This window comes from Mus musculus, chromosome 8 (assembly GCF_000001635.26).
Source record: "Mus musculus strain C57BL/6J chromosome 8, GRCm38.p6 C57BL/6J".
In the NCBI taxonomy this organism is placed as follows: Eukaryota; Metazoa; Chordata; class Mammalia; order Rodentia; family Muridae; genus Mus; species Mus musculus.
This window is the reverse complement of record NC_000074.6, coordinates 13,338,925-13,357,509: the sequence shown is the minus strand read 5'-3', so window position 1 is coordinate 13,357,509 and position 18,585 is coordinate 13,338,925. Positions and strand designations below refer to the sequence as shown.

The 18,585-nt window shown below is 50.2% G+C and overlaps 1 protein-coding gene across 19 annotated transcripts in view; it reads right to left on the bottom strand.

The window, feature by feature from the left end:
- Tfdp1 (transcription factor Dp 1) overlaps nt 1-18,585 on the bottom strand; it is a 39,724-nt gene that overhangs the window by 20,939 nt on the left and 200 nt on the right. For 9 of the 19 annotated variants that reach the window (XM_017312657.2, NM_001291765.1, XM_030243405.1 and 6 more), the window contains exons 2-3: nt 17,771-17,845; nt 401-467 (exon numbers count right to left, since the gene is read on the bottom strand). In XM_017312657.2, coding sequence (XP_017168146.1) covers nt 401-467; nt 17,771-17,782 — 79 coding nt within the window. In that variant the 5' untranslated portion in view covers nt 17,783-17,845. Of the gene's footprint in view, nt 1-400; nt 468-17,770; nt 17,846-18,069; nt 18,569-18,585 lie in introns of those variants that run through there. The other 10 variants (NM_001291768.1, XM_030243408.1, XM_030243410.1 and 7 more) reach the window with 6 other exon arrangements.

Here is an 18,585-nt window from a genome sequence, read left to right as displayed (position 1 = left end):
AGACAGCACAACCCAGAAGTCATCTAAGGAAGCCACCAAGTGTGGACACTGGCAGCTGATTCCTGTTACAGACACCACGCATCTTGATAAGGTGGGCCTCAGCCTTCCATCCAGCACACGCGACTCCTACCGCACCAGACTCCCTAAGAGAACACAGCACCTCGTACAAGTCACGGCAACACAAGCCTAAGCCTGAGAAGACACACACCCCACATGGGAGCACTGGGACGTGGTGAGGCAGCCATCACTGGGCAGAGAGAACACACACGTCTAGTTCCCCTTCACACTTTCCTGAATTTCCTGACATCTCAGAGCGCTGCAGTGGGCCTTACAGTTAGCAAGGCATTGACATAGCACACAGTCATCAGCAGACTTACATTTCCAGAACAGGCTCCCTTACCTTTCCCAGGACTAAGATTCTGGTCTATAAAGACCTTTAGTTCTCCGTTGGCTTCAATTAGACTGGCCTGCAGAGAGTAACAACAACAACAACAGTGAATACAACATCTCAGGAGCCACACAGCCAAAGTTGTTAAACACACCGGGCCTAAGTTAAGCTCGTGGGCAGAGCCGCCACTGTCTGGCAGCAGGAGCCCCAGCGCTACACTGCTCCCAGTGGCCACCACAGCCGGGAACAGCATGACCCGCCAAACCAGTCATAAAAGCCAGGACTGATGGCAGAGGAAATGTCACCAGGTGATACTTGAGAGGCAGCACATATCTGATAAAGTCAGCAGGAAGGAATCTTACCAGACTGTCACTCTCACCTCTCCAGGAAACCGTGCAACCGTTTATTCCCACCAAGCCTCGACAGCACATCATGGCTAGGCCTCTCCCAGGGCGTACAGCAACCAAGGTAAACTGTGCACGGCCACCCCCCGCCAGAGGTGAGAGGTGGTGATTAATGGAGCCTACATTCTCATCCCAATACCCTTCCAACAAAGAAAAGGCTGGTGACGGAAGTGGGGGGGACAGTGGCCAAGAAAAGCCCCTCAGGAGGGACCCCAGTCTCCTACAGAACATACAAGCGAGCTGTCGGAAGCTTCTGGGGACCATGGCAGGGCCATGTGTGGGCGTGGCCAGGCTGGAAGGCTGAACAAAGTCACGTGGCAACACAGTTACAGACGGAAGCACCAGGATGCTAAGAGTGAGTGAGATTCTGTAAGGCCAGGCAGGTAAGGACAAGAGGTTAAAGGCAGGTTGGCAAAGTAAGGAACTAAATAAATCCAGACATGTAAACCCAAGTTTAAAGCTATGAATTAAGATAACACCAGGAAAACCTAAGATACTGGTTGGGTGGGTAAGGCCAGTAGGCAGGGCCTGGTGAAGCCACAGGGCTCAGGGAGGGGTTTAATGCAAGAAATGAGCAGGGCTGAGACTTGGTGGCTGCGTGAGCCCAGTGGGTAGAGCTGTATGAGGTAATCCAGGTGGAGAAGAACCCAGTGTAGGCTGATGGGGACACAGCAGCCCACAGCTGACAGGCCTGCGCTTCAGTGTTAGCACAGCTGCTTCCAGCCATGTTCACGGTCTCAGGCTCCAACTCCGGCACTACCGAAACGAAAAAGCAAACACTTAAAAAACCATTCTAGGTACAAGGGACAAATTGAGAGGACCAGGTTGGGAAGCCAGTAGAGTAAATCTAGGAGATTAGAAACACAGCAGGCAGGTAAGGTCCCCTAGCCCAGGGCAAAAGGAAGATTAGGATGGGCGGGCATGAAGTTACAGCAGGATGGGTGAGACCTGCAGGCGCAATGATAGAAAAACGAGGCCTTGTCTGTAGGTCCACATCACAAGAGGCAGGAAAGAAAGAACAGTAGGCAGGCTAAGATGTCTACAGTCAATGAGTAAAACCAGGGAAATGCCAGAGGTTGAGGCCACAGAGGTTAGGGCCAGGTGGGCACAGCCAGGTGGGTAAACCAGGATGTTAAGACTGAGCAAAGAAGACCAACAGATGGGTACAGCCCGGCATGAAACTGCAGGGAAATCTGTGCTATGAACAAGAAGTTCTGAAGCTGAATGCCAAAGCCAACCACATTAGGCAGGCTAAACAGACGCAGGCTGGGGCTAACACCAGGTGGGCCAGGCCAGCAGGAAAAGAACGGCTCGGAGGCAAAGGCCAAGCCCCCAGGGCCAGTGAGTCAGCCCAGGTAGATACAGCCTGGAGATTTGGAACAGGTCTAGTGACCCTGAGTCCCAGTTTTAGCAATTATAACAATTATAGCTCAAAGCAGTGTTCACTTCCCAGGCTCCATCAGCACCACGGGCTTAGGAGGGGGTGGGGCTCCTGGTACAGTCACCACACATTATTCCTATCTCAGCCTCTATGTGTCACCACTGGCTGGATCTGAACAAGTAGGATCATTCTGTCACCTACTGACTATACCACCCAACCCCCCCTTCATCCCCCCCCACAGCTTTTGTTCTACAGAGAGCTGCAGAGCAAAGTCAGCAAGCTACTTCTTTGCAAGTATCCTTCCTGACCACTGGCTTGCCCACCCATGCAGTGCAGGGCAGAGTACCCTGGGGTGAGCCTGGGAGAGCAGCAGCCTTTGCTGTCACTGGCAGAAAAGGCAAATGCGGACACTCTGGACCGAATCACCTCTCCTTGTCCATCAGGGAGTCCACCACACAGGAGTACTGCCTAGGAATACAGCAGCTAACAGACAACCCAGTGCTGGGATTCAGCCCTGCGCCATGTTTGTGTCTGTAAGTTTCATTATATTACCACTCACAGAAACCAGTCTGACATCCACCACAGTACAGATCATCCCGAGGTAAAGGAAGGCAGGGTGGACAGGCGCCCTAGCCAGTCCCTCAGCCGCCCTGCGCTCCTCCTCCTCCCAGGCCACACCCAGCCTTGACACGGGGCCTACCATCCCATCGCAGCTGTGGATGCTGCCTCACTGGAGGGAGAGACGACACTCGAGAGACACAGATGGTCCACTTAACATCCACCTGACCCAATAGGGTCGCTCCCTCAAAATCAGTCCTCCTTCCTTAAACAGGCCTCATAGAGCTCACTGGCCAGGAGCAGCCAGCAGAACCTGTGCAGGGTCAGACACGTAGTGAACAGGCAGATTTTTTCCACAAGTCTCAGTGTGGCGCCTGATGGTTCAAAGGTAATCGTGAAGCAATGGACCAAGATGAAGGAAAGAGGAAGCCATGAAGCCAGGGAGGACTGCCCAACTTAAGTCTGTCCCCCACCATCCATCCATGTCTGCAAACAAGGGTAACTATATCCCCCGAACCCCAAGTAAGCACCCCCACGAAAGCTGTTCTGCTTAGCTGTATCCCACAGGGTCCCCTGTATAGCTCCCAGGAGGGGCTATCCTTTACTACAGTGAGCTCAACAACACCCCGACTACTTCTCACTACCTGCCAGTTGTACCTCCCAGCATGACAAACAAAGTATCTCTAGATTGCAAAACTGCCCTCAGTTGAGGACTGCTGGCTTTTGGGCATGATTTCATGACAATGCTTTGAACAGATCTGTTTTCCAGAGCCAGCAGTAAATACACAGCTTTATCCTCGGCCCCTTTTCAAGTAGGGGCCTGAGATCAATAGATAAAATCCTACCCAAGGGGGCTGGAGAGATGGCACAGTGGTTAAGAGCACTGGCTGCTCTTCCAGAGGTCCTGAGTTCAATTCCCAGCAACCACATGGTGGCTCACAACCATCTGTAATGCAAACTGATGTGTCTGAAGACAGCTACAGTGTACTCATATAAATAAACTAATAAATAATTCTTTTTAAAAAATCTGAACCAAAAGACCCAGCAAAAGGCTCCTGGAGCCAGCTAAGGCCCTCCGCAGCTTGTCCCAGCGTTTCACGAGCAGAGGCCACTCTTTCATAACACATGGTGTCAACATCAAAAAGGAAACGCAAGCTCTCCTGTCCATAAAGGAAACTAGAAAACAAAACCACTGGGGGTTCTCTTCATAGAGATCTGAAGACCAGCAAAAAAGTCTCTGTGTAGCTGACTCTAGAGGCCAGCAGCCTTCAGCAGAGACCTGACCATGCCAGGAAGCTTGCTACATTTACGCTGGCATTCGGTACCCCAGACCACAGTGTTCGGTGGAAGACAACCTCCCAGAACAATCTGCTACAGTCCAAATGTCTGCCTCCCACACCCTTCAGTAGAGATAGGACATTTAGGAAATGGTGAAGCTGAGGGGCAGAGCCTTTGCGATAAGATTAGGCCCACAAGAGGCACCCAAAGAGCTGTGCCCTTTCACCATGTGGGGACACAGCAGAGAAACCACACGAACATTACTCCTTTGGAGAAAAGGCAGCCATAAGCCATTGCTAAGCACTAAATCTGCCTTTGATCTTGGGCTTGCAAGGAGATTCCATTATATCTTTATTACAGCAGCTCAAATGGACTGGGACAGATGTCTCCCAGCTCCTGGCCTGACTGAACTGAACGCTATAGCACAAACTGAAATGCTAGTACAACCTTTGCAGTCAGCATGTTCTCTCTGGGAAGCAGGCAGCCTGGTCACAAGAACGCGTGAGCAGCCTGTGGTGGGCAGGGGAGATTCCCGTCACAGAAGTAGGCAAGACTCCAGAGAGCTTCAAATCCATACAGTGCTCAATCATAAGACAAACATCCCCAGTCACAACACTCAATCCTGGCCCACAGAGGCACAGGACCAGAGATGTATGGACACCGCTACCTTCAGCCACTCGGCTCTAAGGATGTCTGTCACACAGCACCAGGTGACTCACAGCCAAGCGTGAGTCATGGAGCATATTCCAAAGGACCCGAACAAGTCTGGGTTTATATAGGGTGGACACTACGCACTACAGCTCTGGGATTCTATGACCAGAATGCATAGTTATACTCATGTGTACATACACTCGAGCTGCACCCACCCTGCCTGGAGGTGATTACAAAGTATAGTAAACCAGAGACTGATGGACAAGAGCAAAAACCATCCTTAGCCTTCCCTGCAACAGAGAGTTCCTGATGCAGATTCAACTCATCAGGGGGACTGTGACAGGGCCACACAGCACAACAGGAGTGGCTGCTACGTGAGCCGTACCCTTCTCTGCCTGTCACTCCTGACTCTAGGAGGAAGGGCAGCAAAGAGAAGACCTGCTGCGGCTCCCCTCCCCTTCCCTCCCCTCCCAAATTAGGGCCACAATGGAACACCAAGTAGAGGCCAGATGCGACTGTGATGGAAGGTGGCAAAGAATAGCAATGAGTACCAACCAAGCAGATACTCTAGAGGTCACACCAGGTACACCCAAGGCTATAAAGTTGCAGCTGGTCAGTGGCAACATGACTCACAAGGTCCTCGGCAACACCTCCACCCCTCTGCCCACTTTCTATTAGTACATTAGACACTGAAGTAATTACTCTAGACTTTGCTCTCCTGTAATACCTTTAAGCTGGAGAGCCCAGGCACCTTCCAGGGAGAGAACATTAACTGCTCTGCGGACACTGGCTGGTTTCTTCAGTGTATCCTGCTCTAGGCAGGCCTGTAGTATAAACAGCAGCAGCAGCAGATGACAATGACCACAATGATCATGGTGACCACAACCACCCCTTCTTGAGGACAATGATGGACAGTCAACTCACCAACAGCAAGCAGCAGAGAGCAAATCTTGCTGGTGCTTGCCAATAGTCAGCTTTCACAAACATGACAGCACCAACCTCAACGACAGCCCAGAGTGGCCACAGTCATCACCAGTGACCACAGTCTCAGCCCCGCAGCTGTGCGTAGCAGATGCAGACTGAAAGCAGAGATGTCCTATGCTACTGCTGCCCCCAGCCGCACCCCAGGTTTCATTCAAGGGGATTCTCCCAGGGGATGGCCTGCCACTCTTCCCTGAGAGCTTCCCGTTTACAACTGGTTCATTTCTCTACCAGCAAGTTTATCTCTCTCCTCTGCAGGACACCTGTCTGGTGGGTGTGGACACTGCCTGGAAGCCTAAACACTGACTCTAAGCAGGAACAATGTTGACTATGAAGTTGAAAGGCACAAAACAGCATCCCAGCCATGAAGCAGTAGTAAGGTCCTGCCAGGGGAGCCCATCCCCTGGCATCCTTGGCATCACATCTGGGCTTCCCTGATCTGGCATTTTCTAAGCCTCCCACTTGTCCTGTGTCCGCTTATGTTCACCCCAAGTACAGAGACAAGAGGTCACAAATACAAGCCCTCATAAAAACCACTAGGAAAAGTGTTATCTCCATGCTTTCCTGTTTCACCAGCCAAAATCTATGAGCAGAGTTAAGAATTAAACCCCCTCTACAACAACCATGAGAACAGCAATCTCCTTAGGAAACATGCTGAGCCAGGCAGAGACCTCTTGCCATCTTTGGGGACACAGAAGACAAAGGAGTAGGAAAGTAACAAGCAGATGTTAAAAACTACATTGTGTCATAAATACACAGTGTGTGGGTGGCCTAAGGGACCAGAAGCCAGCTCTGAGGATGCCTGGAAGAGAGGTCCCCAGGTCACCTGTCAGGGAGCCTGCAGCACACACCTGGCAAGCCTGCCTGTCAACCCCACAGCCTTGCAACAGCAGACTGTGTTCTCCCGGGAACTCTACTTGTTTGTCTTAATAGTTGAAAGTTACTTTCTCCCAGATGTCAGGAGACAGACCCGTAAATACTAGCCCTTCCACACAGGTGCCAGGCCAGGGGTGACAAGCTTTCAGAGGATTGTACACATGTATGGCCTGCTTTGTGGTCTCAACTCTCTTGAGTGACATCTTTCTACACAGTGTAGGTGAGGGAGAACTGGAGTAAATTCATAACCTAGGGAAAGTGGCCACTGACCTCACTAGACACAAAACACATTGAAACTTCAGAGCTTGCTGGAGCTAAGCCCTGGCAAGGTTGGGCCTAGTGCCTACCGCTAATCTCCACTCCTGTCAGCATGGCCACCACCTTCCAGCATTCTTGCTGCGGTGGTCAATCAATGTCTGCCCAAGTGTATACAGAGCTGCGCATCTGGCTTTGGCTAGAGGATGCCGTTCAGGATCAGCTTCCACCCAGAACACCTACACTCCAGCAACTGGGACACACCACTGGAAATCACCATTCCTACCTCTTAGGGAACAACCCGTAATTACCCTCTTTATGCATTGTTAACCTGAAAGACACTCCCTCCAACAGTAATGGACAGTGTAATTCCTGAAACCATACTTCAGTATTTTCCTGACTCCACAACGGCTGTCAACAGGCCTGGCTAGCTGGAACTGTGCAGCCCTGAAGCCCCGGAGTAAAGAGCCTGGCACAGGCCCTATCTGGGAAGCCAGCCTTCTGGGAGCCACTGTCACCTCTGGAGGTCATCTGTGCCTGTGCATGGACATATCTAGCAGAAGAGAGTTCTGAGTTCACTGCATCCGCCTGTCCGTCCGTTTGTGCTATTCTCCTTTCTGAGAAGTTGCCTGATCCAATGCCTTTGAAACTCAGGTATCCTCCCTCCAGGGGACAGAACCCCACCGGGACAATGAATCCTTCTAGAGGCTCAGGCCACCTCACACCAGCCAAAATCCTCCTTCGGCAAACCAACCTCCTAGCTCCAAACCAAAGGGGTGAAGGGAGACTGCATCTTCTGGGTAACCACTGGGCCCAGCCTGCTGAGCACCCAGGTCTGCAGCCGTTTGTGCCAGAGCAGAGCAGCAGGCCACAGCACAAAGGCACTGTATGTGGGGTGAATTCCAAGCTCATCTAACAAACATCACCCAGGCTCCCAGGGGGAAACAGCAAGTGAGGCCAACCTGCAAGAGCAGAACAAGGACAAGGAGGATGAGGAGGAACATCAAGTCCAAATGCTGACATCAACAGGGAGGGAGCGGAGGGGATCCCCAACTCAAACATTCAAATGAAGCTGAAGCCCCAAGGCCTTACAGACGCTGTTTTGAGTTGGGAATCCCCAGACTAGACCTTGTAAACACCTGAAAAGTATATGAAAAAGCCAAGACCCAGGGACAAAAGGCTCTGCTATCAGGACCCTGACAGCGGCTGGGAAGTGTGAAGCTGTGCCTTCCACAAGAGCCCAACAAATAGACAATGTGACTTAAGGGGTGAAGGCAGAAGCAGTATTTGAAAATGGCAGAAAATTGGTCAAAGAAACATTTTTTTTCACTAAAGGAGGTATGTAAATGCTTGCCCACCTTGTGCAGAGCCCTGAGCTCAATCCCTAGAACCACAGAAAGAACCACTAAGAAAACACAGAAGCCAGGTACAGTGGATAGCACACACCTCAAGTCCTAGCTATGCCAGAAGTGACAGGATGATTTGAGGCCAAGAGTTCAAGGCCAGCCTGGGCAACCTGAAAGATCTCATAACATGATGTCAAAAAAGAAATGGAGAAAGAAAGAGGGCTCTGATCCACTTCAGATACTAACCACTCCAGCTCCTTCATCGGAAAGGACAGTGACAAGGCACCTGACAGAGGCCAACCTGAAGACCTCCAGCAAAAGATGGGTGCTCGCCTGCAGTCACCAGGAAACATAAAATGAAACCAGTGTTAAACCGACATCTATCCAACCATGTGGATAACCTGCCAAGAAGCTAGATGATACGGCAGGAGGAGCCAGAGAAGGCTCACGAGTGGTCACCTGTGTCATGACCCACCCAAAGTAAATATCCAAAAAGCAGACACCCGTGTGAGACACTGGGAAAAACGTCATTATATTACACCCACAGTAAAAGAGAAAACAGCAATGACACATTAACGTGACTAAATAGCTTCCACAAGTTTCCACAATGTTTGCCATGCAAGCCTGATGACTTGAGTCTGAATCCCCAGACCCCACACAAAGCCAGGCATGGAAGTATATACCTGAATTCCTAGCACTGAGAGGCGGAAACAGGAAGACCCTTGAATAGCCAGCCAAGTCTTTAGCTAGTCCGTAAACTCCAGGTAAAGTGAAAGACCATCTCAAGGTGGTAAGCTAGGTACAGTCATACATGCCTTTAACCCTAGCACTCAATAGGCAGAGACAGGTTGATCTCTGAGTTCAGGGCTAGCCTAGTTTACATAGCAAGTTCCAGGGCTGCCTAATGACTTTCTGTCTAGAAAAATAGGTAAGAGTGATAGAAGCAGACATCTGGCCTCTACATAGGTGTAGCACATGTACACAAGTGTGTACACACACACACACACACACACACATATCATTAGAGCCAGTGGTGACAGTACACACTGGTAATCTTGGCATCAGGGAGGCTGAAGGTGAATCCTGAGCTCAAGGCCTACATAACAAGACCCTATCTCAAAAACAAAACAAAAAAGTAAAATTAAATGCAATGTATCAGCCGCCTGTTTCTATCTGCTGCCATGAAAAGACCTAGGGCAAAATGCTGACTAGAACAGCAAGAAACAGCCTGAGTGCAGTGGGGTAAGACCATGCAGCACATGGGCACATCTCAACACAACTCCGAGGGTTGTTGCATCCAAGCCCGTGGAAGGGCTGAAGAGATGGATCAGATTAGAAACACTTACTGCTCTTGCAGGGGACCTACATTTGGTTCCTAGCACCCACACGGTAGATCACAACCATCTATAACTCTAGTTGAAGGGCATCCAATGCCCTCTTCTGGTCCAAACAGGTATCAGGCATGTAAATGGTGCACTTATATATGTGCAGGCAAAACATTCATACACATAAAATTTCATGATCTTTATAAAAAGGTTTTATAATCTTTAAGAAAAACATAAAACAAAACAAAACAAAACAAACAACAATAACAACAACAAAAGATCACAGTATCCCTTAGCTACCTTGGGGATGAGCCCAGATGTCTACTACTGGCCTGATTCCTCCAGTACCACTTGAATCCTGAATAACTGGATGAAGCCAAGCCATCCATAGCTTACCATAGGGTCTACAGAAGCAGAGGCTCACTTCCTAGAGAGCAGCAGAAATGTTCAGAGGATGGGGGACAGGTTTAGAGAGAGCAAGTGATGCTGGGCGTGGTGGCGCATGCCTTTGGTCCCAGCACTTGGGAGGCAGAGGCAGGCGGATCTCTGAGTTCGAGGCCAGCCTGGTCTACAGAGTGAGTTCCAGGACAGCCAAGACTACAGAGAAACCCTGTCTCGAAAAAAACAAAAACAAAAAGAGAGAGAGAGAGAGAGAGAGAGAGAGAGAGAGAGAGCAAGTGAGCTTGTCCAGTGCATAGGACAGATCTGAAAGCCTTGGTCCAAGCTGAGAGAGCTCTGAAGAAACTACCAGGGCAGTTCCCATCCCAAATGGGCAGCAAGAATCCATGTCCTTAGGGAGAATCTAAAACCTTCAGGTAGACACTAGCTGATGCCTGGGAGATAAACTCAAATGTTAATAAAATGCAAGCGTCCTATCGTCTGTAGAAGGGAGAGGAGTGGGCTAGCATATCAAGAGCCACCAACGCGGAGACCCACATCAATTCTGAACAAGGGTAGATCGAAAGATGCCAGGATCCACAACAGAAGGAGTTATGAGCAATTTACAAGGAAGAGCCCTTGAAAACACTCAGAGGGTTGGGGCTATAGTTCAGTGGTCAGAGCTCTTGACCAGTATGGTGAGGCCCTAGACTCAACTCCCAGTACCACCAAAACAGAGTAGGGGGTTGTTGAAACAGCCATGCATCACCCACACAAGCATATCTCTGCCATCTTCTCCTTCCAGGCACAAACCCTACGCCAGACCAGCAGACCTGGTCAGCTTCTCTGACAGGACATGACACGCTTCAGCCCTGTGAGTACTCACCTAGTGAACAACAGTGCTGACACATCCTTCCTTGCACAGGCCCAACAAGCCCTGAATGACCTTCAATTCTGCTGCTGCCTGTAAGCAGGTTCAGGGCTCTCTCTCAGCCTCAGCCCTTGTCCACAAGATTATGTGCAGGCTGGGTGATGACTATAGATTTGGCCTTCCTAGAAAAGCAGATAGGCCACTGGATCTGCTGCAGCCTCAAATCCAACGTATTTCCTACAGGCACCTACCTCCTGCCAGAAGACACTCAAATGATGCCTCTTATTACAAGAGACCCAAGTGCACAGCTACCTGGGAGAGCTGCCAGGTAGCTAACTGTCCAGGTTTTCTAAGTCCCACTTCCTGGTGTTACAGGGCAGCTTTGGGAAGGGAGAATGAAACATAGCGGTGAATGGCTCAGACGTAGAAAACAATTACCACAGCTAGGGCAGGTGGAGACTCACTGGGTAGGAAGTGGCTGCCTCACAACACAGAACTGCACTTTCTTGTCCAGCTTCAACAGCTGCCTTGGTCCCTGCCTCTTTCCTAAACCAGGCACGCACCACACTCTGAAAGCAGCAGCCTCCAAAACAAACTGAACAGCACTGACCTCGGTCTCCTATCCATGCAGAACTTCAGATGTCTGTCTTCTAGGTCACACAAGTAAAGTAGGAATAGCGAGACTGCTGGAAGATGTTCTAAAGCAAGACTCATTTTCAATAAATGGGCTGACTCAAAAGCATACCAGGCCAGAGACCAATGTGACTTCAAAGCTGACCCCAAACTCAGCCACCAAGACACATGCAGAGGCTAAGGACTGACCCCCCAGCTTCTCCCCTTCTGTCTTCTTGCATAAATAGTACAGTTGGGTTAAAGCAACAGAGGCAGCCTAAGACATCTTAATTTAAATCCCAGGTGCTTAGACAGTTGCTCACACTCAGTGCACACAAAGCACTGGTTTCAGCACCCAACACCAACAGAACAAAACAAATCCAACCCCTACCACCACCACCACATACACATAAGATGTCCAAGGCCTCAGCAGCTGAAATGGCTTAATACGCCACCACCCTGCGTTCTATGCAGCCACTAGCATAAACCTGGGCCTCAGAGAATCTTAAAGAAATTATTTTTATGTATGAATGTTTATATGAGTGTTCTGCCAGCTGTATACATGTGTGCCACATGCATGCCTGGTGACCTTGGAGGTCAGAGAGGGTGCCAGATCCCTGAAACTGGAGTTACAGATGGTTGTGAGCCACTATGTGTGCTGAGACTCAAACCTGGGTCCTCTGCAAGAGCAGCATGTGCTCTTAACCACAAAGCCACCTCTCCAGCTCCAGCCTCAGAAAATCATGATGGTCACGATAAAGAAGAATAGCCAGGAGTCATGAGTGACAAATGCTAAAAACAAACTGTGATCCTAGTACTCAGAGGGGAAACATAAGGGCCGCTCAAGGCCAGACAGAGTGACCTCTAGGACAGGAAAAGAGCTTACTTAGACTATGTCTCAAGCAAAAGTACAAAGCGGGTGGGCAATGTAGCTCAGACAGAACCTAGCAGAGGCAGAGCACCAGGTTCAACCTCCAGCACTGTGGAAACAAAAACAAACAAAACCCTTCCTGCAAATCACCTTTTTCTGGTGTTAAAATTCAAGGTGAGGCCTGAGAGCTGCCTCGATGGGTAAAGGCACTGGCCACCAAGCCTAGGGGCCAGAGTTTGACTTCTAGGACCCACATGGTTGAACAAAGAACTACTTCCCAAAAGTTGCCCTCTGATCTCCACATATATGATGTGGTATTTGTGCATGTGCGCAGACGGGCAAGCACAGGTAACACTTTAAAAAATGTTTTAAAGGTATGTTCTCTTACATTTATAAACAGATGCAAAGATGAGAGATCAAGGAAAAAGGTGAGTAAATTTTCATTTCTAAACTCTTTGTTTGAGCCCACAGTTCCTCTGTGTAGCTCTAACTGACCTGGAACTCCCCATGTACAAGATGCAATTTATTACTTTACATACTGGGTTAAGCAAGTTTCATGACTTTTAAAGCATTGCTCCTGGGGAGGGAAAGTTAAAATGGGTGCTTTCCAGCTGCCTAATGGCATGCACACACATGGTGATCTGGCACCATCTGTCTAGAACAAATCTGACATCTCAAAGACACTACCTGTGTACATGCATGCACACACATATACAGGTGTACACACCTCGCAATCACTGCTCCTAGGATTTATCCTTAGAGTCAGAATGGCTTTTTAACCATCTGAGAAGACTGATCCCAGAAGCCAAAGAAGTCCCAGCAATGTTCACAGCGAGAGGGCTAGGTACTTGTGCACCTCGAGAGTCCGGTCACTTCCCAGAATGCAACATCGACAGGCCCTCCTGAACAAACTGTACTCTGAGCATGAGCTGCCGAAACTTGGTCCTATGCAGCCTAACACCGACTGCCCTGGCTACGAAGAGCCTGGAACACTGGAAACCGAGCAGACTGCAGTGCACACAGGGCACTGAAGCAAGTGCACGTGCTGTCCCGAAAGCAGCATTCAGGCCACAGATAAAGACTGTGGTGGTATCACTGGTCTGCACTATAGTAAAGTTTATTTCCTGTACTAATTCACTCGGTAGCAACTCTCTACAATTCTAAAACATGTCAAGGAAACAAATAACCACTAAAAAGACAAAGACCACAGTACGAGAGCTGTCTGAACTGTGCCAGGAGGCTGACTGGATTTGGAACACCGCGTGAACTTTCCTCCAGACTCTGTGGGGAGTTTTCTGGGAGGACCCACCCTGAATGTGAGCCGTACCATCCGTCCCATGGCCTGGAGCCTCACGTTAAATACAAAGGAACAGAGAAGGCAGCCGGCTGACACCGCACTCATCTCTGCTCTGGCTGTGGACACCACAGTCGCCTCCAGCACACCTTCACCATCGTGATGGCCAAAATAAACCTTTGCTGGTCGCTCGCTCTTGTCATGGTGATGGAAAACATGACTGATGAGGGAAACTGAGGCACGGGTACTGCTGCAGGAAACGTGATCCATGATCTGCAGGCCTGTGGCGTAAAGGAATCCTGGAAGGTTCCAAGCAAAACTTCTAAGCTGTTCTGACAAGCATCGGAAAAGACCAGAATGTCAATGGAAACGTGGACTGAAGGCTCGGCTCCTGAAGTTCCAGAGGGGACAAAGGTTTTATTGGGAACTGGGCTAGAGGCCACTTGTGTTACCATCTGGGAAATAATCTGGCCGTATTCTGCCCATGCCCTTAAAATGGAAGTGAGGCTAATTTTAAAAGGAACGGGCTAAGTTGTCTGGTGATTAAGACAGCGCAGCATCCAGGCAGTGACACCGCTACTGCTTACTGCACTCTTAGATGGTAAAACAAAGCATACAGATAAAGGTGCAAGCATGAGCTCAAAGCTGCACACAAGGAAGATACAGACAAAGCATCTACAACTGAGGGGAAATCTCAAACTTCACACCCATCAAGGCAAGATAAGCACCTTTAGGGCTGGGCGCCACAGGCCTTCAGGGCTCCCAGCACTTGGGAGGCAGAGGCAGGCAGATCTGAGTTCAAGGTCACCCTGGTCTACAGAGTGAGTTCCAGGACAGCCAGGACTAAACAGAGAAACCATGTCTAGAAAAACCTGAAAAAAAGAAAGAAAAGAAAGACCAGCATGCTTTTAGGGCAAGAGTCACTTACAGAAAGGTCCAACTGACACAAATACTAAGCCCAGATGGTAAGGTGGTTGGTTGGGCAGGTGAAAGCAGGTCTAGCAACCTGACTTCAGCCCCCAGAATCCACACAAAGACACAAGGAGAGAGACAACTCCATAAAGTTGTCCTATCTGTTCGCATGAAATCACATGTGTGTGTGCACGCACACACCCTTTAACTAAAAACTCACTTGAAAGAAAGAGCTTGAACGGAGAATGCCATCAAGAGAAAACAACCGCTCAGGGAAGGATTTTTCCCAAGCTCAGCTGAGGAGGTAAGAGGGCCACTAGCGCCACAGTAGGGCATCTACCTCAAGCTGGCAGCAGAGCTCGGCACTGTCCTCAGGATGGGTTTTGCAGGCACACAAAATGTAAGAGGGTGCAAGGTTAGAGTCTTTGCCAAGAAGCTGAGAGGTCCCTGCATGAAGCTGGGAAGGTAAGGCCTAAGTTGCAATGGAGACCTTAAGATACAGAATTATCTCAGGACCAGACCAAGGAACACTTGCCAAAGAAAGCTGCAAGCACAAAATGGAGCTGGCAGGGGAGGCCTCGAGTGCTCCAAGCAGTGGTACCAGAGAGGCAAGGCTACCTACTCAAGTCTGTTACAGCCCAAGATAACAGGCACGGGAGTTGCCAGGCTTGGTGTTTGCCCTACTGAATTCTGTTCTGCACTGGTCCAGTCTTTGCTGGTGAGTCTTGATAAAGAACAAATCTGCCTTTAAAAAAATTTTTTTTAATTTATTTTTATTATTTCTGTGTATCTGCATGCACACATGTACATTATGTATCTATAGGAATGCGGGTACCCACAGAGGCTAGAGGTGTCAGAAGCCCCAGGAGCTGGAACTCAGGGCAGTTACAAGCGGCTTGATGAAGATTCTGGGAATGGCAGCTTCTGAGAGGACAATCTGCATCTTAACCACTGAGCCTTCTCTCCAGACCCATGTGTGCAGAGAACACATGGAGATCAGAGGAAAATGTAGGGAGTCAGTTCTCTCCTACCATGTGGGTCTCAGGGATCAAACTCAAGTACTGAGGTCTAGCACCTGGGCTGTCTCACAGCCCCAGATTTACCGTTTTTGAACAATGTTAGAAATTTTAAGATCTGGAGGCTCGCACCAATGGACTAGAAGTGTTTTGCCTTAGGAGTCGAGCCTCCGAGGACCAGGGATGGAATGTTAAGATTCAAAATGATGGGTTTGTTGTCAGGTCGACGAGGGATGGACTTGATAGTTAACCCTCATTGTCGATACATGAGGGGATTTATAATCGCCTAGGAAACACTCCTCCAGGCACATCTATGGGGATGAACTTTTCTGATGATTGACAGATTCAAGAATACTATCTTCAGGAAGACAGCAGGGCTTGCTAGGCAGGGAGTGCCAGCACCGACCTTGGGAGAAGACGCCCAAACCAAGCCCCTCTAGCTTTCAAGGCAGGGTGATCATGGCTCACCCTGGCCACATGCTCTTCCCACACTCGGACAGTCTACAGTACCACAGGAAAGCACTGCAGGTGCGCCCCAGAGTATCTGCAGGCACTCACCCCCACTCCACTGCTCCGTGCCAGCTCCTGCCATCCCCATCCTGTCCACTGACAACTGCCTGCCCGGCTTCACAGCCCCGGTTCACAGTGAGCCCAACTTACCTGCTGGTCTGCCTGGGCACCAGCAGGGGCAGAAAAACCCTAAGTTATTTGTCTTCTGTCTGCCCTTCCTGCCCCTCTTCTGTGACCTCAAGCGTGACTTTTGTCTGTTCTCACCAGTGTCATGGCCTTCAGAGCCACATGTCTACAGGACCCTTTACAACCAGATTTCACTTAAGCATCAAGTGCTTAGAACACTTCAATGGTGCCTCTTTCTTTCCCTTCAGCATAAGTTACAAAGTCCCTTTCCGAACCCAAACATCACATCCTACTTAAAAACACAGTTGGCTACAGAGAAGACCCAACCCTTGACTGTCTGCAAGAAAACAGGGAGCGCCACTTCACCTCTGCCTATGTCTGTGCGCACTTGTTGGGGGACTAAGCTGCAGCATTCTGATACCCAGTCACAGCACTGGCCTAGCCACACCACAATGGCTAACCCCAAACCGGCAGCCGGACAGGAGCTCCTGACCACTTGCCTCCCCAGGGGACACTGCACACAGGAGTGTATAATGACAAACTAAGATGACTGGGCTTGAGTATGCTGACTCAGTGAAACTACACCATGCCATGTGGCCTCACAAAGGCACGGGAGCCAGCACCCCGTTTACACCCATTCACCAAATCTAGCTACTTTGTAGGCATGCGCTGGGTGGCATGTCTCTCATTAGGGCACTCGTGGGGACGGAGTCAGGACATGGATGTACATAGACAACAGATATAACGAGATCAAGCCAGTGCCATATGTAGTTGTGACTTCAGGTGACCTACACAAGGTCTCTCAGGGTGAGACATGACCCCCCCCCCCCCCCGGCCCCCAGGAGCAGGTCCGGTGCTCGATGACCAGAAGAGGGTCTGTTCCATGCGGGCCAGTCAGGACAGGACTCCGCACCTGCACCACGGTTCCGCTACACCTGGGCACAACTCTAGCTGATGCGGCATGTCTGCCTGCATTTCCAGGGCTGCACAGAAAAGGCATGAATCTAACAGTCACAGAACAGTGGACACTGAGGAACACTGGAACGGACACGATCAGTGTTGGAGGGAGTTAAAGCAATACTGCAAAAATGTATGTATGTGACCAACAATACAGACTGTATTTACAGCCTTAAAACCTAATTGTCCATACCTGTTTCCCAAAAAAACTTCAAAACGCTCGGTAGCTTCGTGATAAATATGAAGCTAAACCAACCAGCATTTCCACGGTGTTTCATTAATCACCAAATGTCATCTTTCTGAGAAAAATGTGCCCAAACAAGTAGTTGGGATTCAATCCATCAAAGCTGGATTACGGTCTTACGTACTACATAAAACTAGTACAGTGTAAGTTCCATGTTGACAGCTCTCCTGTGTGGAAACCCACTAACAAACAACACCCTCTCACACACTCATAACTGAGAGATGTATTAATTTTTTTATTTTATTTAAGCAGTTTAGATAAAGAAAAAAAAATCAAGACATCATCATCAAACCACGAAAAAAAAAACAAAAAAGAAAAAAAAAACGTGTCACGCTTCGGATGACAAAGACCATTTGTGCAGAGGGGAGACACCCACCTAACGACTCTCGCCATCATCCCTCATCTCCATCCCAGCTCCTGCCTGTAAAATGTCTTGGCCAACCCACTGCCACACACGTATGGCCACTCTCAAATAAAGGGAGAAAACTGCAACGAGCTGTGCCAACATGTCTGCAGCATGCAGCGACCATACTTACATCTTTTGCCATGTTACCAGATCCAGGAAATCAAGGCTTTAACTGCGTACCCTCCACAGAAGAAACCGTACTTATCTGGTTAAAAAAAAAAAAAAAAGAAAGAAAGAAAGAAAAGAAAAAAAGGGAGGGGATGAATAATGAATGAGAATGAGAAGAAATTTAACGCACATCGCATTTCAAAGGAAACATCTCCCCACCAGCACGAGGCAGAGGCAGGCCTCCAGGCAGCAGGGGCCTTTCTTGCACAATCCCGACAGGAGAGCTAGCCAAGCAGGTCCCACACGGGGATTTTAAGTCACCTCTCTAAATGGAAATGCTCCCTGCGGGCACCAGCAGCTCCCACCGGCAGCGGGGCCAGACCCCGGACCCTTGGCTGAGCGACGCGCAGCCGTCAGGCTCACCCCACCTGGGCACGCGGGCCCCGCCTGACCACAGGCCCCGCCGAGGCACAAGGCCCCCCACTTGGGCACACGACACTGCGTGGCTCCGCCCGGGCCGCGGCGGGCACCCCCCACCCCGGGCTGCCCAAGACCCCGAGGGGCCGCCGACCACTCTGACAGGTGGGCTCCCGGCCGCCCGCCCGCTCGCCCCACCTGTCACTAGGCCCAGCCACCAGCCCCGCGCCCTGGCGCGGACAGAGCCGGAGGGTGGCCAGGACCCCTGCCCGCCGCCCACGCCACGCCGCGTCGAGGCCGACTCCAGCTGAGGCTGGGCGGCGGGCGGGATGCGACCGGACGCGGGAACCGGGCTGGGGCGGGAACGGGGCCGCGCGCCCAGCCTGCGCCCTCCCGCCGCGACCGGCCGGTGCCCCCGCC